At 37.5% G+C, this 23442-nt stretch overlaps 1 protein-coding gene across 3 annotated transcripts in view; it reads left to right on the top strand.

Moving 5' to 3' along the window:
- The window catches only part of LOC123504847 (L-lactate dehydrogenase-like), a 49596-nt gene that overhangs the window by 5530 nt on the left and 20624 nt on the right, over positions 1 to 23442 (top strand). For 2 of the 3 annotated variants that reach the window (XM_045255742.1, XM_045255743.1), the window contains exons 1-5: positions 3605 to 3635; positions 9180 to 9408; positions 9869 to 10068; positions 15757 to 15930; positions 16101 to 16218. In XM_045255742.1, coding sequence (XP_045111677.1) covers positions 3620 to 3635; positions 9180 to 9408; positions 9869 to 10068; positions 15757 to 15930; positions 16101 to 16218 — 737 coding nt within the window. In that variant the 5' untranslated portion in view covers positions 3605 to 3619. Of the gene's footprint in view, positions 1 to 3604; positions 3636 to 9179; positions 9409 to 9868; positions 10069 to 15756; positions 15931 to 16100; positions 16219 to 23442 lie in introns of those variants that run through there. The other variant, XM_045255744.1, reaches the window with a different exon arrangement.

The raw sequence follows: 23442 nt of genomic DNA on the forward strand, positions 1-23442 counted from the left end.
ACTTGGAGATGCAGCGAACACCAAAAGATAGCGTAAAGGAAGGCAGTGTCATTATGGATGACGGAGTGACGTGGTCCAGTTTATCTATTTTTACGGTCAGCTTTTATGGTACAACTTTAAGGCAGAAACTTCTTCTAGTGGCTAGTAGGAATATGCGGTCAAGCCATATACTTCACGTTGGATTAGACCCTCTTGCCGGCATCTAGTGTTATTTATACTGGCCATGGGTTGGGAAACGTGGAGGCTGTAAGGGCAAGGGGGGGGGGGGAGGCTGCCAAAGTCTGCTTGCCGCGCGGACATTCATCAAGGCCCGTGTGTATAGAAAAAAAAAAAAAAATGAGCAGCTGGTCAGACAAAGCTTTTGTTGTTTTTGTAAAAATGCGGTGTGGAAGTGAAGGATAGCGAAACAAAACTCTTGGAGGGTTGGTAGGTATCAAGGATTCTTGTATATTCTTTGGTAGGTACGTACAAGACTTGCCGAGCCAACGTAGCGAGGAGGTATATGAAGACCATTCCTTACCACCGAGGACATTTGTTCTGCAGCGGTCTCATACGTATTCCCAGAGAGAGAGAGAGAGAGAGAGAGAGAGAGAGAAAGTATAAGTTGCTTCCTCATGTTGGCCGCATGACCTTACCTGGGGTCACAGTCACCCTCACCAATGTCATACCTTTAGTCTTCAGGGCAAGCTCTCCTTTGCCAACCACTCATGCATCTAAATATAACTGCTCTGACAGTTCGGTGCAGGGCGAGGAGAGACTGGTAAAGGTATAGTGTGTGTGTGTGTGTTTTGCAATGCTGGTAAAGGCGGTCTTTAAATGAAAGAACAATGTTATTCTTAATTTGGTGTGTGTGTGTGTGTGTGTGTGTGTGTGTGTGTGTGTGTGTGCGCGTGCATACGTACGTGTACGCGCGCGCGGTATCAGAAAAAAAACCCAATAAAATTAGTAAAGATAAAAATAATAGTGTGAAATTAATAAAATAAATAGTTGGCAGATAAGTGACAAATAACCACGTACGTCGGCCAGACCGGATGTATTTTTTTTCACTACTGAATAATGTGTTGGCGACTGTCCGTCACTTTGAAATGCTTGTATAATATTTCCGCATTCTTACATCGCTTAGTTAGAACAAATTAAGATAATTAGCGGGATGGCCATGATTTCATGATTTTGTTGCTATGCTTCATGTCGTTGGATATTATACCAACAAAATATAGATGATATGACGGAAAGACCTTTATATATATACATGTATATATATATATATATATATATATATATATATATATATATATATATATATATATATATATATATATATATATATATATATATATATATATATATATATATATATATATATATATATATATATATATATATATATATATATATATATATATATATATATATATATATATATATATATATATATATATATATATATATATATATATATATATATATATATATATATATATATATATATATATATATATATATATATATATATATATATATATATATATATATATATATATATATATATATATATATATATATATATATATATATATATATATATATATATATATATATATATATATATATATATATATATATATATATATATATATATATATATATATATATATATATATATATATATATATATATATATATATATATATATATATATATATATATATATATATATATATATATATATATATATATATATATATATATATATATATATATATATATATATATATATATATATATATATATATATATATATATATATATATACATACATTAGTTATGGTTCAAAACCAGTTCCTCCTCTGTCTTCATAACACGTATCAAGGGTTAAGCCACCGTTATTGTGTTTCACCAGCAACCTGTTGCAATGTTGTTAGTACACCAGGGATTCCATGGCAGGCTGACGGGGCATCCTGTCATGGGACGCTTCAAGTTTCCCCAGCCCAGCAGACCGAATACATTCCTGACACGTCCCGTGCATCTCGGCACGTACGCAGATATCACGTCTGTCCCAGGCACCAGGTAGTGTTCGTCTAGTCTAGTCAAAGCCAAACATCACCCATGATATCTGGCCTCTTATCGCATGGATTACATAGTTATATAATGTAAACAGGTCTGATAACGTATTGATATTAGAACATAAGAAAATGAGGAAGCTACAAGAGGCCTACATGTGGCAGCCGCTCTGTATAACCTACATGCCTACTTCTACCTATCATTCCCATCCATGTATTTGTCTGATCTTTTAAAGCTTCTCATTGATTTAGCACTAACAATCTGATTACCGAGTCCGTTCACCCACTCTATTAGAGAATCAGTTCCTTTCTATTTTTCTTAAACCTATTGTTTTTTTCAAACTTAAACCCATAATTTCTGGTTTTATTCTGGTTATTGATCGTAAGAGCCTTGTTCATGCCCCTTGTTACTACCTCTATATCTCTTAAATACATATCAGGTTCCCTCTTACTTTACGTCTAAGGAATGCAAAATTAACATCTTTAATCCTGTCTCGAGGAATATCCTTCACCCCCTATATCCTTTTAGTAATTTTCCTTTGCACTGATTCTGATCGGCTTATATAAATCTTATTATGTGGTGACCACAAAATTACTGCATAATCTACATGCGTTTTTGACAAACGTCAAATATAATTCTAATATTACCTCCGGACTAGTCCGCTTTTAATATTCCAAAAAATTAATCCTAGTACTCTGTTTGCCTTATTTCTACCCTTGTCTATGCATTGTTTTCGTAGACCAAGATCGGAGCTAACTATAATTCCTGATCTTTCTCATTTCTTGAACCTACTCGGGCTTCATTGCTAATTGTGTTTCCATTGTGTGTATTTCCTGTACCTACGCTAAGAGCTTTGCATTTGCCAATGTTCAACTGCAACTTTTAATGTGTGATGTAATGACAAATAACATGAGATTGGTGTCAGATATTAGTCTTGATTCATTATTATTATTATTATTATTATTATTATTAGTAGTAGTAGTAGTAGTAGTAGTAGTAGTAGTAGTAGTAGTAGCAGCAGCAGCAGCAGCAGCAGCAGCAGCAGCAGCAGCAGCAGCAGCAGCAGCAGCAGCAGCAGTAGTAGTAGTAGTAGTAGTAGTAGCAGCAGTAGTAGTAGTAGTAGTAGTAGTAGTAGTAGTTATATAATACTCTTCTTTATCTTGGCCTCGTTGTTTCTTTGTACCCACAAAGTTGTTTTTTGTACGGTATTCATTCCAGTTTCGTTAGAATACTGTTATGTATACGTAGCTTATTCACGAGGTGGTCGCTTGAACCCTGGACATTTATTGGATTGCATTTTTGCATATTGAGCATATTATTTTAAGCGTATTTGATTGAACTCAACGGTTTTTTTTTTCTTCATACAGACTAGGAAATACTAATCATTAATGTGAGCCAGTGTTTAACCGACGATCGTTTCGAGGCTTCACGTCGCCACTCAGCTTGTCCCGATTTAGTTACATCGAGACGAGTCCACGGCTGCTCAGACAGGACACCGGTAGATTTGGTTTCCGGCCGTGTTGTTTGTTACGTGAAGACAGACAGACGTAGAACAACGATGAAGGGTTTCAGAAGTGCGGTTCTGTGTGTTGTATGGTGGTGATAGTGGCGTAGCACGGGAATGAATATTACGTACGATCAGCACATTATCTTGTGGTTCGTTGTAGCAAAACATTCAAGCGGTCTGCAGTAAAATATTTCATGGTTGAAGAGAGGCCTTGTTGATATTTGATGGGCTAACTGTAAAGGTGCTTAGCTTTGCAGTTTTCTTTCTATCTTTATTTGTTAATTTATGATTATTTTTTTGCAATGCAGGGCCGGTCTCTTCATTTATCAGTTTGGTAAATATTAAGACGCCTCACAGCTATTTAGTATTTACTATTGTTTTCGGCTCTTATTCCCTCCGAGCTTGCGAAGTGCGAACCAGCTGGGAATAGCGGGATTTTCAGGTAGGGAAAGTTAGAGTATGGCCAAATATCACCTCTTACCAAGAAGTGTAGATGGTACTGCATTTGTTACGATGTGCGCCAAAGAAGTGAAGATGCTACTGCAGTTGTTACGATGGGGGGCCATATTTGATATTACAGTAGAGAGAGAGAGAAAAAAAAAAAAAAAGTGACTCCTTAGGGACACTAATTTAACTTAGCATTATCTATCCTAACCTGATCTAACAAAATCTAATCCAGGTTAGCTTAGGTTTGGTCATGCTAGCTTAGATTAGTATCCCCAAGGCAATATAGACCAGTGGTTCTCAAACTTTTTTGGCTGTGATCCCCTACAAATTACTCCGACAGAGTGGCGACCCACTCCCCCAACAACAACGAATTTGTCAATCCCTATGAGGCATTTTGTTTCCTCCGTGTATCTGCTTGCCTTTCTATGTATGTATGCATGCATGTATGTATATGTATGTACTTACACACGTCTCTCTCTCTCTCTCTCTCTCTCTCTCTCTCTCTCTCTCTCTCTCTCTCTCTTTAAAGGTTGAACAACTTACTATTACTAATGGGAAGGATGGGTTGCTTCTCTCGCGACCCCCATAAATTATTTCGCGAACCCCCTGGGGGTCGGGACCCCCCACTTTGAGAATCCCGTGGTATAGACAACAGGTTTCTGAAGACTTTTGGTAAAACTACAGAACCACTGCTCCCCCCCTTTCCTCTCCCCTCCCCCCTTCTCCCCCCAACAAGCTTGGGGGACTGTGGGGAATCGGGAGTTTTGGGGGGGAGCCAAAAGAGGCGAGATATGGCGATCCAAAAAAATCAAATCTAAGGAGAAAAACCTAACTTAACGGGGGGGTCTGTGCCCCCCAGACCCCACCTACAACACTAACCTAACCCTAACCTAATGTAACCCCCCCTCCAACACTAACCTAATCCTAACAAACTTTTTTTTTTTTTTTTTTTTATTATTATTATAAGGCCTATAGTGCCTGTAGGCACACTTGAAGAGTGTATGGGAAGTGCTGTTCAGCTTCCGTATCCTTGTTTTGGGGCAGTTTCCCTCCCCGCACATCAGTTCTCTTATAGGTCCACACAATATGCCCTACCTCTACCAATACCCCTCCTCACAATACCTTAACGAAAGGATGAAGGTCCTGGCTGGTCCTCTTCTCCATTGTACACTGACTTGCATCGCAGGAGCGATGATTTCCCAGTAATCAAATTCACAATCTTTACAACTAATGTTACTGGTGGCCATGGCTGAACTGCACACACGGATGTCTCTGTGCACATGTCTGCCCAGCTGTGCCCCGCCTACGAATACATGTAGAAAATTCCCATTGGCGCAGCTTGTGGTGTTAAGAGGTGGTGGCACGTCATTGGAAAAAGAACTATAGACACAATAAGAATCCTATTCAGCAGTTACCTACAAACCCCAGCTATAAGCAAATGCAAGTTAGTGTACTGCTCATTTCCGAGTGTGATGGAGCTCCGTGGCTCGCCGCAGCTTGCTGGATTTAGAGAAAACTCGCCGAACACCGCACATTTGAAGGCTTGTGTATGACACACTAAGGCCGAGCACTCACCAAAACTCTCACTGACGGTAAACGTGTTACATATACTGCACTGTGCTATACGTATTATACAGATTGGCGTGGAGCAGTGATTCTAGAGAAGAACCAGACTTTTTTCTGTACTTAGTATTAAAGATGGTACCCATCATAACAGTAGTAGCTAGACCCTTCTTTATCATGGTAGGTGATATCTGGCCATATTTCAGCTTTCTTCTCATGAAAATCCCACCTTCTCACCAAGTCCTTATGATTGGAGGGGATAAGAGCCAAAATTGATCATAAATGGAGCTGTGTGGCTAGTCTTAACATTTACTTTTCTGTTTGGTTGGTGGGCCTATACCAACCAATTTCATAAACACTTTTTTGGTGTTATAACTTGTGATTCATTATATTAATGATTGCAAATTTAATGGAATTGTGTACTACCTCATTTACTGCAGTTCTGGACTAAGAAAACCATGTAGTTATAATCTGTTACTAATTTTATGTATGATTAAGTTCAAGAGTACAGTACATACTTGGAATACTTACAGCCATTATTGATTTGGTTTACTCACCTGGTTGGCCAAACCTGCTTGTGGCATGCTGTGACAGCTAGGCATGAGAAACAGGTCAGCCAAACAGCTGCTGTCATTCCAGCCCAGTGAATAAATATACAGTAAATGAAAATAGGTATAAAAGTAACGTGGGCTGGAAGAATATGATTTGTGCAGTGAACTCCAGTTCAATCTGTAAAACTGAAGAACTCCATATGGATACAGGAATGCAAGGCAGATTTAAATTGGTCAAGGGAAATCAGCCCCACCACTTCATCTGGGAATTTATTGCACACGTATTATTAATCCCTTCCTGGTGGAGGATCTATATATAGACATTTCAAAATTGGGACTATTTGTTGGATCATCTATATATAGATGTTTGTTCTGATTTTATTGCACTAAGTTGTAGCATGGGCTGTATATAGACGATTCATTACAAGTAACAATATTCATAAAATGAATCATTATTTGACGTATCAAATACCCAAACACTGTCCAACATTGCCTTTCAAGACTGGTCATCACTTGTGCTTTGTTTGTGGCGGATGTGCTATGCACATCAACTAATATTGGAAATACATACTTCTATTCTTCTACTTTTTTTATTATGAGTCTGTCATGTCAAGGAGAAAGAACTGTACTGCACACTAGCAGCTTTACCTAAAAATGAATAGGTATAAAGCAAATATGTGAAAAATACGAAGAAAAGTCAAAGTAAATTACATCCAGGTCACAAGTCTCGGATGTGAGTAGCTCCAAATATTCATATAAATATATTGACATATATTAGCAATCAAACACAAATAACACTTAAATATAGACTGAATTGCTTGTTCAGTTTTGTGGCAAAGTCTATATATGGATGTCACTTGTTCAGTTTTGTGGCATACACTATATATAGACTCAATTGTTTGTTCAGTTTTGTGACAGAGTTTATGTATAGATATCAATCTGGAATTCCCATTTGTGGGAAACTATATTTAGATGTATGGACAAAATTTGGTAGTCTATATATAGACGATGTTTTATTTGGTAGTACACTCATCTGTCCTGCTGTCCGGAAGGGGTTAAAAAAGTGAGATCTACAATCAATAGTAGTGGATTGGTGTGTCACTTTAAATCTGTGGCTTCATTTTATAGTGTTGGATGACAGCTGAAATAAATGTAGTGGTTCAGTGGCTGATTGGTTGTGAAAAATTTTTCAATGTTTTATGAGGTCAGATCGTAGAAATCTTCTCCTAACTGAATACATGTTGAGAATTTCTATATGTCAGGAATAAGAGAGGCCCTCCAGAGAATCCAGACCATAAATCTGTTTGGTCCATCTCCTTTGAGAGGATTCAAGTACTTTGAGGTCCCCCTAAATATTGAGTAAACCATACTGGTTGAAGAAAATTCTAAAATTGGTCTGATGTGGGTCTTGTACACAGGGATCATGAAGGCTAGTGATCTGTGTAGTGTTATAGGCCAAACCCATTTGCTTTACAGACGATAGAATGAATATGGTTGTGGAAATGTAAGGAAGAATCAATAATAATGCCCAGATCATGGTGAGAAGTTAAACTTGATTTTCATGTTGTTCTTGTAATAATCTGAATGGGACCAAGCAGATTTCAGTCAGTGTTGCCACACTGAAAGTGTTTAGCAACAAATTTAGAAGAGTTTAGGGTAAGCCCCCATGATTTAGCTGTAGATATGACTTAATAAATGTCATGTTGGGAAGTGTTAACATCAATTAATGTAGATGATAAGGGAGATTTGCATACATTCAAGTAGATTTTAAGGTCATCAGCAAAAATCATAACTTTACATTAGATGATGTTAGGGACAAAATTTACATAAATAAGAAAAAACAGTGAACCAAGCACTAACCCCTGGGGAACTCCACTTAAGACATACATTTGAGAACTTTGGTAACTCAATATTGAGACACTCATAGTTCTGGTGGTTAGAAATTGATCAGTCCATCCCAGTAAGGGATAGCCAATTCCTAATAAGAATAGCTTTGGTGATTTTTGGAAGTCAAATAAGGTAAGATCAGTAATGTATCCCTCATTGAGCCAAGCATTTATATCATTATAGGTGAGGAGAAGTTGATCTACTGATCAGTTTTTACAGAAACCATACTGATTCTGAGAAAGTAGAGAGTTATTGTCTAGATATTCATAAAGCTGGCATGAGATTAGTCTTTCAAGAGTTTTGCAACATACAGAGGTAAGACTGAAAGGATGGTAGTTAGTTAAATGGATCTTGTCTGGTACCTTTTTTTTTTAATATTGGAATGATTAATGACTCCAGACCTGAGGTAGGATCCCATCTACAATTGATTTGTGAAAGATAGATAATTAGGGATATAACTGATTCCAATGAGAAGTAGAAGGAATAAAAATACTGGCATACATTATTTATACTAACAAGCAAAGCATGGATATAAGATGCATATTGAAAATTTGGTTCATTGACCATGTTTTTGCCATTTTCTTCTGTCCTCATTTATTGCAGTTATGTTGGGAGCCAGGTAATTCTGTGTTAGGGTGTTGGACTCCAGAGGTTGTGAATTTTATTTTAATAAAAGTATGTGGTTTGATTAGAGGACAGAGGAATGGTGCTTTCATAACCATGGTCCATCACCATGCAGCCTGCTTAACCATACTGCATCCTCTGATGGCAGATCACTCTTCCCCCCCAAAAGTAGATTCATTGATTTATTGTTTCTGGTTGTAATGGTGTTCAGTCATCTTATTTTGCTAGATTTTCTTTCTGTTGATTTTTTATGACCCTGTTCATGCCATTGTGTCAGGCTGACAGTTTTGAATTCTGAGGCTCATCTTGATAATGTTTTTCTAGACTACTGCTGAATTGCTTTGTGTCACCAGAGATGCATGAAGCTAGTTATTGTTTTGTATCTATCCATTGATAGTCATGTGAATGTCATATTTGTTGTAGTATCTATTTCTACAGCATCCTTTCATATGTAAGAGTATGAAATTTGGATGTGCTGGGCATTTCCATAGATAATAATTTTTCATTTAACTCATTATTATTATTTTTTCTTTCCACAGCACCAGCAAAGATGGCTTCCTTAACTGACCAACTCATGGCAGAGGTTCAGCCAGCACTGAGCACCTCTGGTGGGAAGGTGACTGTTGTGGGTGTGGGTCAAGTGGGCATGGCTTGTGCCTTCTCTCTGCTGACACAACACATTTGCTCTGAGCTGGCACTGGTGGATGTGATGCCTGATAAGCTGCGTGGTGAGATGATGGACCTGCAGCATGGTCTGACATTCCTTAGGTACAGTGAAGTTCCTCTGCCTTGTCTTTTCATCCATCATAGTTCCTCTTTTTAGCTTCTTGTATCTTGATAGTATCTGCTTTACATCACTTCTTTTTATATATTAGTTAATTTTACTTGATCCTACCTTAGTTTGTGTTTTTTGGCTCATGCTTCATGACTTGTTTTTTTGTGCTTACTCATTTACATTGCACAGTATTCACACCCATATGCCTAATTCAGAATAAGTTGCATATCAGCCACTTATCATTGTTCCTTCCTTGTGAACAAAATTGTTGTATAAAATATATTAATGAAAATTGTGAAGGAAATAATTATTCATATAAATAGGCAGTGTGAAAATCCAGACACTCAGTGTCCAAGATCTTCATATTATAGATTATCTTGTAATTATAGATTAAATTCTAGCCAGTCAGGCTTGATATTGCAAACATGAAAGTTATGTGTTGTTTTTCTTCAGGAATGTGAAGATTGAGGCCAGCACTGACTATGCTTGCTCTGCTGGCTCCCGCCTGTGTATTGTGACGGCCGGCGCTCGCCAGAGAGAGGGAGAGTCCCGTCTCTCTCTGGTGCAGCGTAATGTTGACATCTTCAAGGGCATCATTCCCAACCTTGTGAAGCATTCCCCTAACTGCATTCTTCTGGTTGTTTCCAATCCTGGTATGTAGAAGTATCTTAAAATTTTGCTTTGTAAATAAATTTAATGATATTTTTTCTGAAGGACTTTGTCAGTACAAACTCAAAAACATTATTCTGAATGTTTGTGTGCAGCATTACTTAAAATACATTTTCTTTCATGTACATGAAAACTGAGTGTGCTTTTATGTACATTGTTAGTGCAATTACAAAGTAGGTACACTTAGTCCTCATTTTAACAAATTCTTATTTAACTGATTTTGGATTTAACAGACCACAAAATTTCAAGTGACAAATGCACAACAATGGACATTCTATCCATTGCTTGGTAGATTTGTCCTGTATGACACTGACTTCAGAAATTTAGAACTCTAAAATAACAATAAGCATAAAATCCTATTAAACAGATTAGAAACCAGTATTATGTATTCTGCTATGTATATCATAATATTATTAAAGGAAAAATATTGTGCCAAGCTTGAAGGGATGGTTTAGAGCAGTGGTTCTTAACCTGGGGGGCGCAGCTTCCTAGGGAGACGTCATTAATTTTCTCGGGGGGTACAAACCCTTGGGAAAAGCAGGAATTTACCTAATTATATTTTTCATCCTCTTAATGAGAGGCTGTGAATTTTAACAATATTCGGATACACGCATCTTTATGAAACTGCATTTTCCACACCTGTTGCTGTCAAGACCAAGTACCACAGAAACAGGCTGAATGTGAAAGGGGACTTACCAATTGTGTACACTGACATTTAATCATGCATTGAAGATCTAATAGCAAAGAAGCAATGACAAGTACAGGCAACCCCTGCTTAATGAAGGTTCACATAACAAAATTTCGCTACAACAAACGTTTCTTTTACTACCATCTGCTCGTTTAATGAACACCAAACTCGCTTTCACGAAATTTTGTCCAGGTATTTTTTTCTAAGTTTGAAAACCCTGCCGTATCACACAAGCTGACAGGCTTTTGAATACACCAGCGCCTCTCTTGGACAAAACGCACCACTCATTGCCCCTAGTTCAAAACAATAACAGCGTCAGCAGCAGCTCGTCTTCCCTTGCTCAACATGCCACCAAAACGCCCTGCAATGTCGCCTAGCGTTGTTAAGAAGACCAGGAAGTCTCTTACTCTCGAAGTGAAGCTGGATATTATTCACAGACACGAGAGGCAAGAAAACTAATAGCATTGCTCGCCACCATCTTGACTCCATCTACTGTCTCTACTATTTTCAAGTCAACATACTCTATTAAGAAGGCTGGTGAGATCATATCTTCCTTGCAAGCTAAAAGAACCACCTGAACTTGTGACTCTGCAATGGATAAAATGGAAAGCCTTGTGGAAATGTGGTACATAAGTTTTGTATGCGGTACAATGATGCACCCTTTGTTTACATTCCACAGGTTGCCAGCTAGTGTCTTTCCCGCTCCACTCTCCCTCCCTTCATAAATTTAAGATCATCAAGATTATAAAGTTACTTACATACATATATTAGTGTACATTATAATGACTTAAATTAAACTGCCTAAATGTTTAACTTCATAATTTTTACTTTCATTAAACCTTTCACTGCACTCTCGCTTTGTTTACTCTCAATGGAAGTTCAAGTCAGGGGTTAAACTTGTTATGATTGGTTCGCTTAACGAAAATTCGCTTAACGAAGGGTTTTCCAGGAACGTAATCTGTTTGTTAAGCAGGGGTTGTCTGTATTTCACTAATAATGTGATTAATTCATAATCAGTAAAAAGACTAAAAACATTTTTCATTTTTCTTTAAGATTTGGGAGGGTATTGTATTCATAAATGTAAGGGGGCCGTGGAGGGAAGGACAATTCCTAGAGGGGTAGGGGTGGTAGTAAAATGGTTAAGAACCACTGGTATAGAGGTTTACATCATACAGGAGGAGATAGTAGACACCTACTGAAACAATTATTTACTCCCAGCGAGGCCTAATAGCACTATTTCAGGGGGTGCTGTGAACTTTCCATTAAAGCTAGTTGTGATCTCGCTGAACGTTTCCCTTTGTGTCTCACAACTCAAGGGGGTAGTCACAGCCTGCCCTCTAAAGACAACTCTCCTACTTATCACAAAACTACATGCACTTACCACACACACATCCTTCACTTAAAATTCAAAATTAAGATATGGCAATTCCACATCCAGCCTCATAATCCTCTGCTGGGGAGGGGACCAGAAATGTCCCCAGGTTGGACTGCTCTTTTATTGGCGACCCAAAATGTCTTGACATCTCCCTCAACCTTTTCTCCATTAACTTCTACAACATTCGCAGTCTTAGATCTAATTTTCAATCTGTAGAACACCACCTCTGCTCTACTAAACCTCATCTTCTTTTCCTCACTGAAACATAGCTGTGTGAGGCAACTGACAGTAGCCCCTTCTCTGTTCCCTCCTACTTTCTCTATTCTCCTTTTCATTCCAAAGCTGGATGTTACATGTTGCTCTCATGCCCACGCTCTTGAATCTTCCAAGTTTTCCACCATCTGGCTTAGACTCAATGGCCACTCTCTAACTAAATTTATCTATGCTGTCTTGCTCTCCCCTAACTCCTCTGACTATAGTAAATTTCCAAAGTGGAGCACATTCTGTCCTACTCTTTCGAGGAGATCTCCATCGTGAGAGATTTCAATGTTCACCACTAGTTTTGGCTTTCTTCTCGCTTCACTGACCATCCTGGTGAACTAGCCTTCAACTTTGCTATCCTCCATGACCTAGAGCAACTGGTGCAACACCCTACTCGTATCCCTGACCATCTTGGAGATACGCCCAACATTCTTGATCTTTTCCTCACCTGTAATCATTCAGCTTTTGCTGTTACCATATCTTCTCTGTTGGGCTCCTCCAATCACAATCTCATTTCTGTTTCTTGTCCTATCTCTCCAATCCCCTCCTCAGGATCCCCCAAAGTGGAGGTGTCTCTGGTGTTTTACCTCTGCCAGATGAGGGGACCTGAGTAATGTTTCCTGGAATGATTACTGCTTCCGTGGTAGAGACCCATCTCCTTATGCTGAATGCATAATGGAGGTGATAGTGTCTGGCATGGAGGCGTACATTCCTCATTCTTTTTTCTCAACCTAAACTTTCTAAACCTTGGTTTAACTCAGCCTGTTCTTTTGCTATACATGATAGGGAGGTTGTCTTCAAAAGGTACTTGAGCCTTTCATCTCCTGAATCTCACACACTTTATATTTCTGCCCGGAATCATGTTAAGTCTGTTCTTCAACTTGCCAAACACTCCTTCATAAGTAGAAAATGTCAAAATCTTTCAAACTCAAACTCCCCTCAAGACTTCTGGCATCTAGCCAAAAACATTTCCAATAACTTAACTTCTTCATCTTTCCCTCCTTTATTTCATCCTCATGGCACCACTGCCATCTCTTCTGTCTCAAAAGCTGAACTCTTCTCTCAAACTTTTGCTCACAACTCTGGGTTTGTCCCTCTCTCTCCTCCTCCCTCTGACTATTTCATGTCTTCAGTCAAAATTCTTCGCAATGATGTTTTCCATGCCCTTTCTGGCCTAAACCCTCAAAAGGCTTATTGACCTGATGGAGTCCTTCCTATTGTTCTCAAAAACTGTGCTTCCGTGGTTGCACCTTGCCTGGCCAAACTCTTTCAACCATGCCTATCGACTTTTACGTTTCCTTCATGCTGGAAGTTTGCCTACATTCAGCCTGTTCCTAAAAAGAGTGACTGTTCTAGTCCCTCAAACTACCATTCTATAGCTTTAATCTCTTGCTTGTCTAAAGTTTTTTTTAGTCTATCCTGAATAGGAAGATCCTTAAACATTTGTCACTTCACAATCCTCTATCTGATCATCAGTATGGTTTACCTCAGGGCAGCTCTACTGCTGATCTTCTGGCATTCATTACTGAATCTTGGTCATCCTCTTATAGTGATTTTGGTGAAACTTTTGCTTTCACATTAAACATATCAAAAGCTTTTAATAGAGTCTGGCACAAAGTTTTGACATCCAAACTGCCTTCCTATGATTTCTATCCTTCTCTCTGCAACTTTATCTCAAGTTTCCTTTCCGACTGTTCTATTGCAGCCATGGTAAAGGTTACAGTTCTTCTCCTAAATCTATTAACAGTGGTGTTCCTCAAGGTTCTGTCCTACCACTCACTCTCTTTCTATTATTCATTAATGACCTTAACCAAACTTCTTGTCCTATCCATGCCTATGCTGATGATACCACTCTACATCTTTCCACATCCTTTCAGAGACGACCAACCCTTCAGGAAGTGAACAGTTCAAGCAGGGACACCACAAAATGCCTGACTTCTAATCTCTTTAAGATTTCTGATTGGGGCAGAGAAAACTTAGTAGTTTTCACTGCCTCAAAAACTCAATTCTTTCATCTATCAACTCAACACAACCTTCCAGACAACTATCTCCTCCTCTTCAATGACACTCAACTGTCTCCCTCTTCCACACTGAATATCCTCAGTCTGTCCTTTATTCATTATCTTAACTGGAAACTTTATATCTCATCTCTTGCTAAAACAGCTTCTATGAAGTTAGACGTTCTGCAGTATCTCCGCCAGTTTTTTTTCACCCGCCAACTGTTAACTTTTTACAAGGATCTTATCTGTCCTTGTATGGAGTACTCTTTGCATGTTTGGGGGAAAGGGTTCTACTCATGCAGCTTTTTTAGATAGGGCAAAATCAAAAGCTTTTCGTTTCATCAACTTCCCTCCTCTGACTGACTTCTTCAGCCTCTTTCTCACCCCGAAATGTTGCATCCCTTTTTATCTTTTATCGCTATTTTCATGCTAACTGCTTTATTGATCTTTCTAACTGCATGCCTCCCCTCCTCCTGTGGCCTCGGTGCACAAGGCTTTCTTCTTCCTCTCATCCTTATTCTGTCCAACCCCCTAAAGCAAGAGTTAACCAGTATTCTCAATCATTCATACCTTTCACTGGTAAACTCTGGAACTCCCTACCTGCTTCTTTAGTTTAATCTTCCCACAACTTGACTTCTTGTAAGAGAGAGGTGTCAAGACATTTGTCCCAGTCTTTCAGCTAATTCTTTCTAATCTTCTGGGGAGACTGCAGTTCCAGTGGGCCTTTTTTTTTCTAATATTTTGTTTTCCCTTGGCAATTCTCCCTCTTGCATGGAAAAAAGAAAAAGAAAAAGATGAGATGTGTTAACATGGTGCAGTCTCCTTGTTAGTGCACCTTGTTAACACTGGCCCCACCACCCACACCTCAGTCGGTGCTGGTCTTGAGGAATATATGTACATATATATATATTGCCCATTGCTGTTAGTGTTTGTTTTGTACCAAGATGCCTCCCAAACAAGAAAAATGTAAATGTATTAATCTAAACATGATTTTGGTTGTTTAACATATTATTTTACAGTATAGTACTTCTGATCAGTACTTGGTTATGTTACAAAATTTTTCGTATGCTGGTATCTAATGTATGTAATTATTTTCAAGTAACATAGTTTTTCAAGCAACAGAACCACCCTTCCCCCCCCTCTTTTAATCTGTTAAATTGAGGGCTGAGTGTAATTATATTGCTTATTTTTTATATACAAATGTGGAAAAGTAAGCAAGTATAGCATGTTACTGAAGATATTTACTTAAATATTTGATTTGATTTGTTTCTCGGCTTATTGTTTTACTATATATAAACTCATTGAATTGAAAGATTTTTTGTTGATTTTCATGAGAATTCTGTTGCAGTGGATATCATGACATATGTGACGTGGAAGCTTTCTGGTCTGCCTAAGCACCGTGTGATTGGATCTGGCACCAACCTGGACTCTTCCAGATTTCGTTTCCACCTTTCACAGAAGCTTAATGTTGCTCCATCTTCTTGCCACGGATGGATTATTGGTGAACATGGAGACTCCTCAGGTAAGGATATAGACTTGGCTGCAAAATTTTCTCTACATTCAAAGGAATTGCATGAAATTGAGAAGTTATGAAGCTTCTTAGTGAATATGCCTGAAATGGTAGGAATGACAATTCCTATTGACAGTACTTATTGACAACAATACCTTGCATTTTTGCTATTGTGTTTGCAGTGCCAGTGTGGTCAGGTGTGAACATTGCTGGTGTGCGCCTGAGGGACCTGAATCCTCTGGTGGGCACAGCCGAGGACCCAGAGAAGTACAATGAGATGCACAAAGAAGTGGTCAACAGGTACTGTTTTGTGTGCTGCTTTTTTAGTAGTGAGTCTTATATTTTGAGAACCATTTTTATCTAATTTATTTCAGTGTTTTTTGTTAGTATTTGATGTGTTAAAGAATATGAATGAATGATTCAAAGTAACTGATGAAATATTTTTACATCTTCAGAATGCATAATGTTCTAGTAGTACTTTAGTACTTAGTGTATTTTAATTAAACATGTTTGGATGTCTCATGATGTGCTAGATAATGTTGGTGTCATTGTAATGTATTTTCATATATTTGTTCATTTCTTTGGATGTTGAATTATCCTGATCATCTTGTCCTCCATTGTTGGTGATGTTAGGGTGATCCATCACCCACTCACTTATAACAGCATCTTTGTTTTTCAATGTCATTATTTTTTCCTCATGTTCAGTTTTTGCATTTGCACTTTGCAAAGAAAGCAGCTATTAACATTGTGCTCTGAAACAAAATAATCACAGGCTACATCTTGAAAGTGGTTGTTGGGAGGTAATGACATCACCCTTGAAGATGATCCTAGTTATTACCCTTGATTGATTGAAATGGTAACATACTGAGTATGTGTTACATGCACTATATAAATGGGAAAAGAGCATATGTGTGTGCTGTGGTGTGGTACTTGGGATTCATCATAAGTTAATAACTTCTTTTTGCAGTATAAGTTGATTTATTACAAAACTTCAGTATGTCAAAATTCTTTTGCTTATCAATGGTCAGTCAATCAATTCTTTTGTTTATCAGAGGTACAACTGGAGTGGTATATTTAAAGGTAGGCTAATTTATGAGAAATATTGCATCAAATAACACAGGACATGCTAATCTTGTTGTTTCTGTAATGTTTGTTCAGTGCATTTAGGATATCACTGAGGAATCCAAACAAAAGTAGTAAATTTCTAGCACATCATCACTTGTGATGGTGTGTATTTTTTTTACAATTTTTAACTTCACCACACCATAATGTTGATCTCCCCACTTAGTAAAAGACAGGTAAGGTCATGGGGTGGCAGCTTTACATTTTTTTTTATCTTTTGTGTTGACATTTTCTATTCCTGTCCATTTCAGGGTTTTGATCTTTGGGAAAAAAAAAAAAAAAAACATTGAATATGAGTATCTATAGACTGTGTACACTAAGATGGCTCCTGGGACTTGGGTCTGGGTAGTTTCTTGAAGGAATGCATGTTTGTCAGATTTTGAGGAAAACAGTAAGTTACCCTTTTAATAAGTGTTTTACCGAACAGAAGACAATTGTTTACATAAAATCAATGATATCATTAATAAGCTGCAATATGTTTTGAACAACAAGCCAATAGAAGTACATTTTACTAGAAGAAATCAGAAATGTGACACATTTTTTGTTCCTATGAGAGGGAATGAAGGACCTTTGGTAGGCAAATATTATTAAACTGAAATGTTTCAGTGTGACAAGTGGAAAATCTAAGAGGTGGCAATAGAAGAGAGAGAGAAAAAAAAAATCATTACTATATGGCAGGATGGCAGGAAGTGATTGGGTTGGGAAGATTTTGTGAAGGAAGTAGGAGACCAGACCAATGAAAGTGAGAATGAGATCACAGGTGGCCATGGAGGAAATTATGACAAGGAAAGGGAAGCTGGCCAATGATACTGAACATAAAGATATATGGATAAAAAGAGATATGAACCTAAAGGGAACTGAAGAACATAAATATATGCAAAGAGGGGTGATTAAGTGCTTAGTGTTGAGAAGAGATGGAAGAATACTTTTAGTTACAAACTTTAACTGTAAAAAAAATAAAATGGGGAGAGATGGAAGTAATGGATAATGCTGGACAGTGGAGTGAAGAAGCTTTGCAGTTGACTATGGTAAATACAATGGATCAGTGGGTGGAAGAGTCAACAAGATACAGGGGGAAAGAAGAAACATTGTTGCTTGACCTAGTATTCACAAAGAAGCCAGAGCCCCCTCCCAGCATACAGTACCTTAGTCCAATGGGAACAAGTGACCATGTAACATTAGAGCTGGAAATACAGGAGGAGGATGGGATAAGTTACAGAGATGACTACAAAAAAAGTGATTAAATTATGGAAGAGCAGATTTTGAAAAATTAAGAATATTTTTTTGCTGATTTTGAATGGAGGAACATTATGTACGAAAGGATAATACAAGGAAAATATGAAATATTCATACAGAAATATAATGAAGGAGTACAGAAATACGTACCTTTTTATAGAGATTAAAAAAATACATGCTTGGTACAATGCTAGATGCACAGAAGCAAAAAAAAAAGCAAAAGATAAAGCTTGGAAGAAACTCATAAAACAGAGAAATGACAGTAACAGACACCAATATAGGGATGCAATAAATGAATATATTATAGTGAGGAGAGGAGAAGAAAGAAACTTTGAGAAAGATGTGGTGAGTAAAAGCAAAGACTAACCCAAGCTTTTCTACAAATTCATAAATGGTAAAATGAAGAACAAAAAACAATAGAAAAATAATTAAAGGAGGGAAGGCATACCAAATAGAGAAGGAAATGTGTGAAATAATGAATGAGAGCTTCAAAACAGTGTTCACTGTAGAAGATTTTACAGAACCAAATAGGCCATTGCATTGCCAAGGATTACAGGAAATCACAGTACACATAGAGGATATTAGAAGATTATTGAATAATTTTGATGTCAGAAAAGCAATGGGGCCAGATGGTGTATCAGGCTGGGTGCTAAAAGAATGTAAAGAGCAACTACTGGATCCGATTTGGGAAATAATTACAAGTTCACTAAATGAAGGGAAAGTTCCACTAGAATGGAAAAGAGCCAATGTAATACTGATATTTAAAGGGGGAACAACAACTGAGCCATTAAATTACAGACTGGTATCACTTACAAGTGTTATGGGAAGTTGTGTGAAATAATCATCGAAGAAAAACGGGTTAAACGTCTGAAAGAACAAGTCATAAACAGACAGTTTGGATTCAGGACGGGATGGTCATGTGTGTCGAACTATTAAGCTTCTACTTGAGAGTTATTGCAGGACTTGAAAACAGAGATGGATGGGTGTACATAGAAAAGGCTTTTGATAAAGTCCCTCATGGAAGACTACTTTGGAAATTAGAGAACATAGGAGGACTGCAAGGAACTTTGTTAGAATGGACAAGGGATTATTTGAAGGACAGGGAGATGAGAACTGTGATCAGAGATACATTATCATCTTTGGGTAAAGTAACAAGTGGAGTGCCAAAAGGGTGAATGTTAGCCCTATTATGTTTCAGATTTATGTAAACAACATTCACATTGGGATAAACAGTTACATTAATTTATTTGCTGATGATGCAAAGCTACTAAGAGTAATCAAAACCTAGGAGGACTGTTTGCTGTTACAGGAAGATATAAACAAGATTTATGAGTAGAGTAAGAAGTGGAAATTGGAGTTCAGTGCCAAGAAGTGTGATGTAATGGAACTAGGAAAGAGCAAAAGAAAACCAGTATGGAACTATTGATGGGAGAGGAACAAATAATGAAGACTAAAGAGGAAAAAGATCTGAGAATGACTATACAGAAAAATCTGAACTCTGAAAAACACATAAGCAAGATATTTGGAATATCATATAAGATGTTGACTGATATAAGAGTGGCATTTCAATTCATGGACAAAAATATGATGCAAAAAATCATCACAAGCATGATACGTCCAAAGTTGGAACATGCAGCATTGGTGTGGTCTCCGAGCTCTAAAAAAGATATAAGAAGATTAGAACAGATACAGCTTCTTAGAACAGATACAGAATATTGTTACAAAGATGGTACCAGAACTAATGGACCTAACAAATGAAGAACGGCTGAACGAAATGGGACTACCAACCTTACAAGAAAGAAGAGAACGTGGATACTAAATAACAATGTACAAGATAGTCAATGGCATTGAAAAGATAGACAAGGAAAACCTGGTGCTGGTGACAGAAGATGGAAGGACTAAAGAAGATCAGGATGAGGCAGTGTGTGAAGGATATTGGAAAATACAGTTTTCCACACAGAATGGTGGAGAAGTGGAATGCATTGAATAATAAAGTTGTTACAGCACATAAGGTGCATAAATTGGATAAATGGAGACATGGAGACAGGAGACTATGAGCCCCACTCAAACCTTTTACAATACAACTAGGTAAATACAGTAAGTCCTCCTTATACGGTACTTCGTTACCTGGTAAATTCAGTTTCGGTGTTACGTAATTACTATCCTTGATTCTATTTACGGTAAGAAAAATTCACATACGGTATCCGCTCGTGTTTTGTTTACACCGCACAGTAAAACCTCAGCTCACGACCATAATTCATTTCTAAATCCTGTTCGTCACCCGATTTGTTTGTCCCCTAAATCAATTTTTCCCATAAGAATGTATTGAAATACCATTAATCCGTTCCAGACCAAAAAAAAAAAATCATACTTTTGTCCATAAAACCCATTCAAAATAGACCTTTAATGTATGCATGACATGAACGAAATGATTATAAAAAGCCTAAATTGTTTTACTTATCTAAATGCTATCAAAATGATAATAAAATGAATAAAAAAGAAAAGGTTATTTACTTGAGAGACTGGACATTGATGGCATGATGGAATGGAGGAGAGGAGGATGGGGAGGAAGACAGACAAGATCCGAAAAGACAGTCATGAGAAAGGACTTTGGATGTGCGCAGCGTGCCAGAGCTACACAACAGGTGTGTAGCGTCACAAGTCAGTGCCGCTATGTGGGGCCCTGTTATAGCAGAGAGGATAACGCCGAGGAAGCTACAGTAGAGCGTGCCGGTAACATCACCATGCCCAGGAAAAACAGGAGAAAATCGTGGTGGCACGGAGATTATGTTATGTAATATTTTTCATATGTTCCTGTTTCTATTTTCTTTTGTGCTTATGTTTTATTTTGTTGTTGTGTGATAGCCAGGTTGGGTATCACACAAACAGCTTGCCTGCCGGTGAGCCGTTTAACCACGTTCGTCCCCTGAAATATTGTTTGTTCCCTGGGTCGATATATTGACATTTTTTGGTTGTCTCCCGAATTGTTCGTCAAGCGAGGTTTTACTGTACCATAGTGCCACCGTGCTGCACGGCCACCACAACAATCAGTCTCTTCTTGCGTTTCCCACTGGACACAAGTGAAATTCTTTCGGCGTGTTTTTGTGGATATTATGAGTAAGGGCTGAAATCCCTACTGTCCCTTAGCCTCGGGAGGGACATCATCTGATAGAATACGTGGCGAGTGAATGGTAAATAAAAACATTTTCTGTATTTCTTTTGCACAGTACTTTACATTTTTTTATATGACTATTTTCATGTCTGTAGGGGTGACTTTCAATGTGCTGGAACACATTCCCTATTATTACATGTTATAATGGGTTCAGTATATGGTAATTTCGATTTGCGGTAAGGTTTTTAGAAATGCATATGTACTGTATAACGAGGACTTACTATACAGATAGATAAATACATACAGTAAAACTGGAACACACAAGGAGAAGAGTCATGGTGATATACTCGTACACTACTAAACTTAATAATGATTAACACTATAAAACAGTGGATTAGGTAAACTACAAGAGTTGGAGGAAATGAGGAGGCATTGAGGCTCAAGCTATTGTTTACAAAAGAGATTTAAGTCATTGAAGAAATAAATTATCAGTGCCCTCTAGGGAAAAAGCAACCATCTATTTTTTTAATTCAACCTAAACAGTGGCTCAGCAGTAAATAGGAACGATTTCACAAAAATGGAAGATATAATTATGGGAAGGCAGACTTTGCAAAATTAAGGGAATACTTCACAGAAACTGAGTGGAATCAACTATGTACAGCAAGTACAACGGAAGTGGGATATCTTTATGAATATTTATAATGAAGGGATTGAAAGATATGTTTCCAAACCAAAATCTGTGAGGGAGAGAGAAAGGAAGACTAGTATAGCATAAGATGTAAATTAGTAAAAGTGAAAAAGGAAGCAGCATGGAATAAATGGAGAGGAAGAGGACTTAATAATTGGGAGGAATTTAAGGTAGTAAGAAATGAATATGTCCAAACACAAAAGGCGAACAAAAGAACTATGAGAAAGACTTAAATGACAATTGCAAAAATGAGCCAAAGCTCATTTATAAGTATGTTAATGGGAAAATGAATAAAAACACACAATAGATAGATTAAAAGTTGATAATGTCATATATGAGGATGCAAGATCACAGTCAGAAAAAAATGAATAGGTGCTTTCAATCGGTATTCACCAAAGAAAACAATTTTGAAGGGACACAAACAGGTCACAGGGACAAGGAAACAAGAAAGATCCGTGTAGAAGTCGGGGAAATATGGAATATTATGAAAACCTGGGATGTGAATAAGGCTCAAGGACCAGATGGAGTGTCAAATTGGATATTGAGGGAATGTCATGACCAGTTGGCAGAGATATTACATTACATCATAGTATCTTCTTTTAAAAAAGGAAAAGTTCCTCTAGACTGGAAAAGGGCAAACACTGTACTGATTTTTAAGGGAGGTAACAAAGAAGGACCATTGAACTACAGACCAGTGTCCCTAACAAGCATGGTTGCAGAAATAGCTGAAAAAAATAGTCAGACAGATAGATGCAACAGCAAGAAGAATCACATACAATAACTGGAAGACAATTTGGTTTCAGAAGTGGAAGATCTCACGTCACAAACTCATTGAGCTTCTACAGTAAAGCATTAAGTGTAATTCAGGAGAGGGACAGATGGGCAGACTGTGTCTACCTGGATCTAAAAAAAAGCTTGTGATAAAGTACCACATCAAATATTGCTATGGAAATTAAAAAATATAGGTGATTTACACAGAAAAGTATTGGATTGGATAACAGACTTCTTAAAGGACAGATAAATGAGAACAGTGATAAAAGGTGAAAAATAAAAAAGATGCAGAGTTAGAAGTTCATAGTGTATATCAATGATATGGTTGATGAAGTGGACAGTTATATATATAAACTTATTTGCAGATGACGCAAAGTTACTGAAACGAGTGGAAAATGACATGTTTTGTGAAATGCTACAGAAAGACTTGAATAAGATACATGAGTGGAGCAAGAAATGGGAAATGGAATTTAATGCACAAAAGTGCAAAGTGATGGAGCTAGGGAAAAGCAATAGAAGACAGAAGAGATCTTACACTATGAGAGGGATAAAAATTTAGAAAAACAAAAGAGGAGAAAAACCTGGGTATTACAAT

Source organism: Portunus trituberculatus, chromosome 17 (genome assembly GCF_017591435.1).
Source record: "Portunus trituberculatus isolate SZX2019 chromosome 17, ASM1759143v1, whole genome shotgun sequence".
Lineage (NCBI taxonomy): Eukaryota > Metazoa > Arthropoda > Malacostraca > Decapoda > Portunidae > Portunus > Portunus trituberculatus.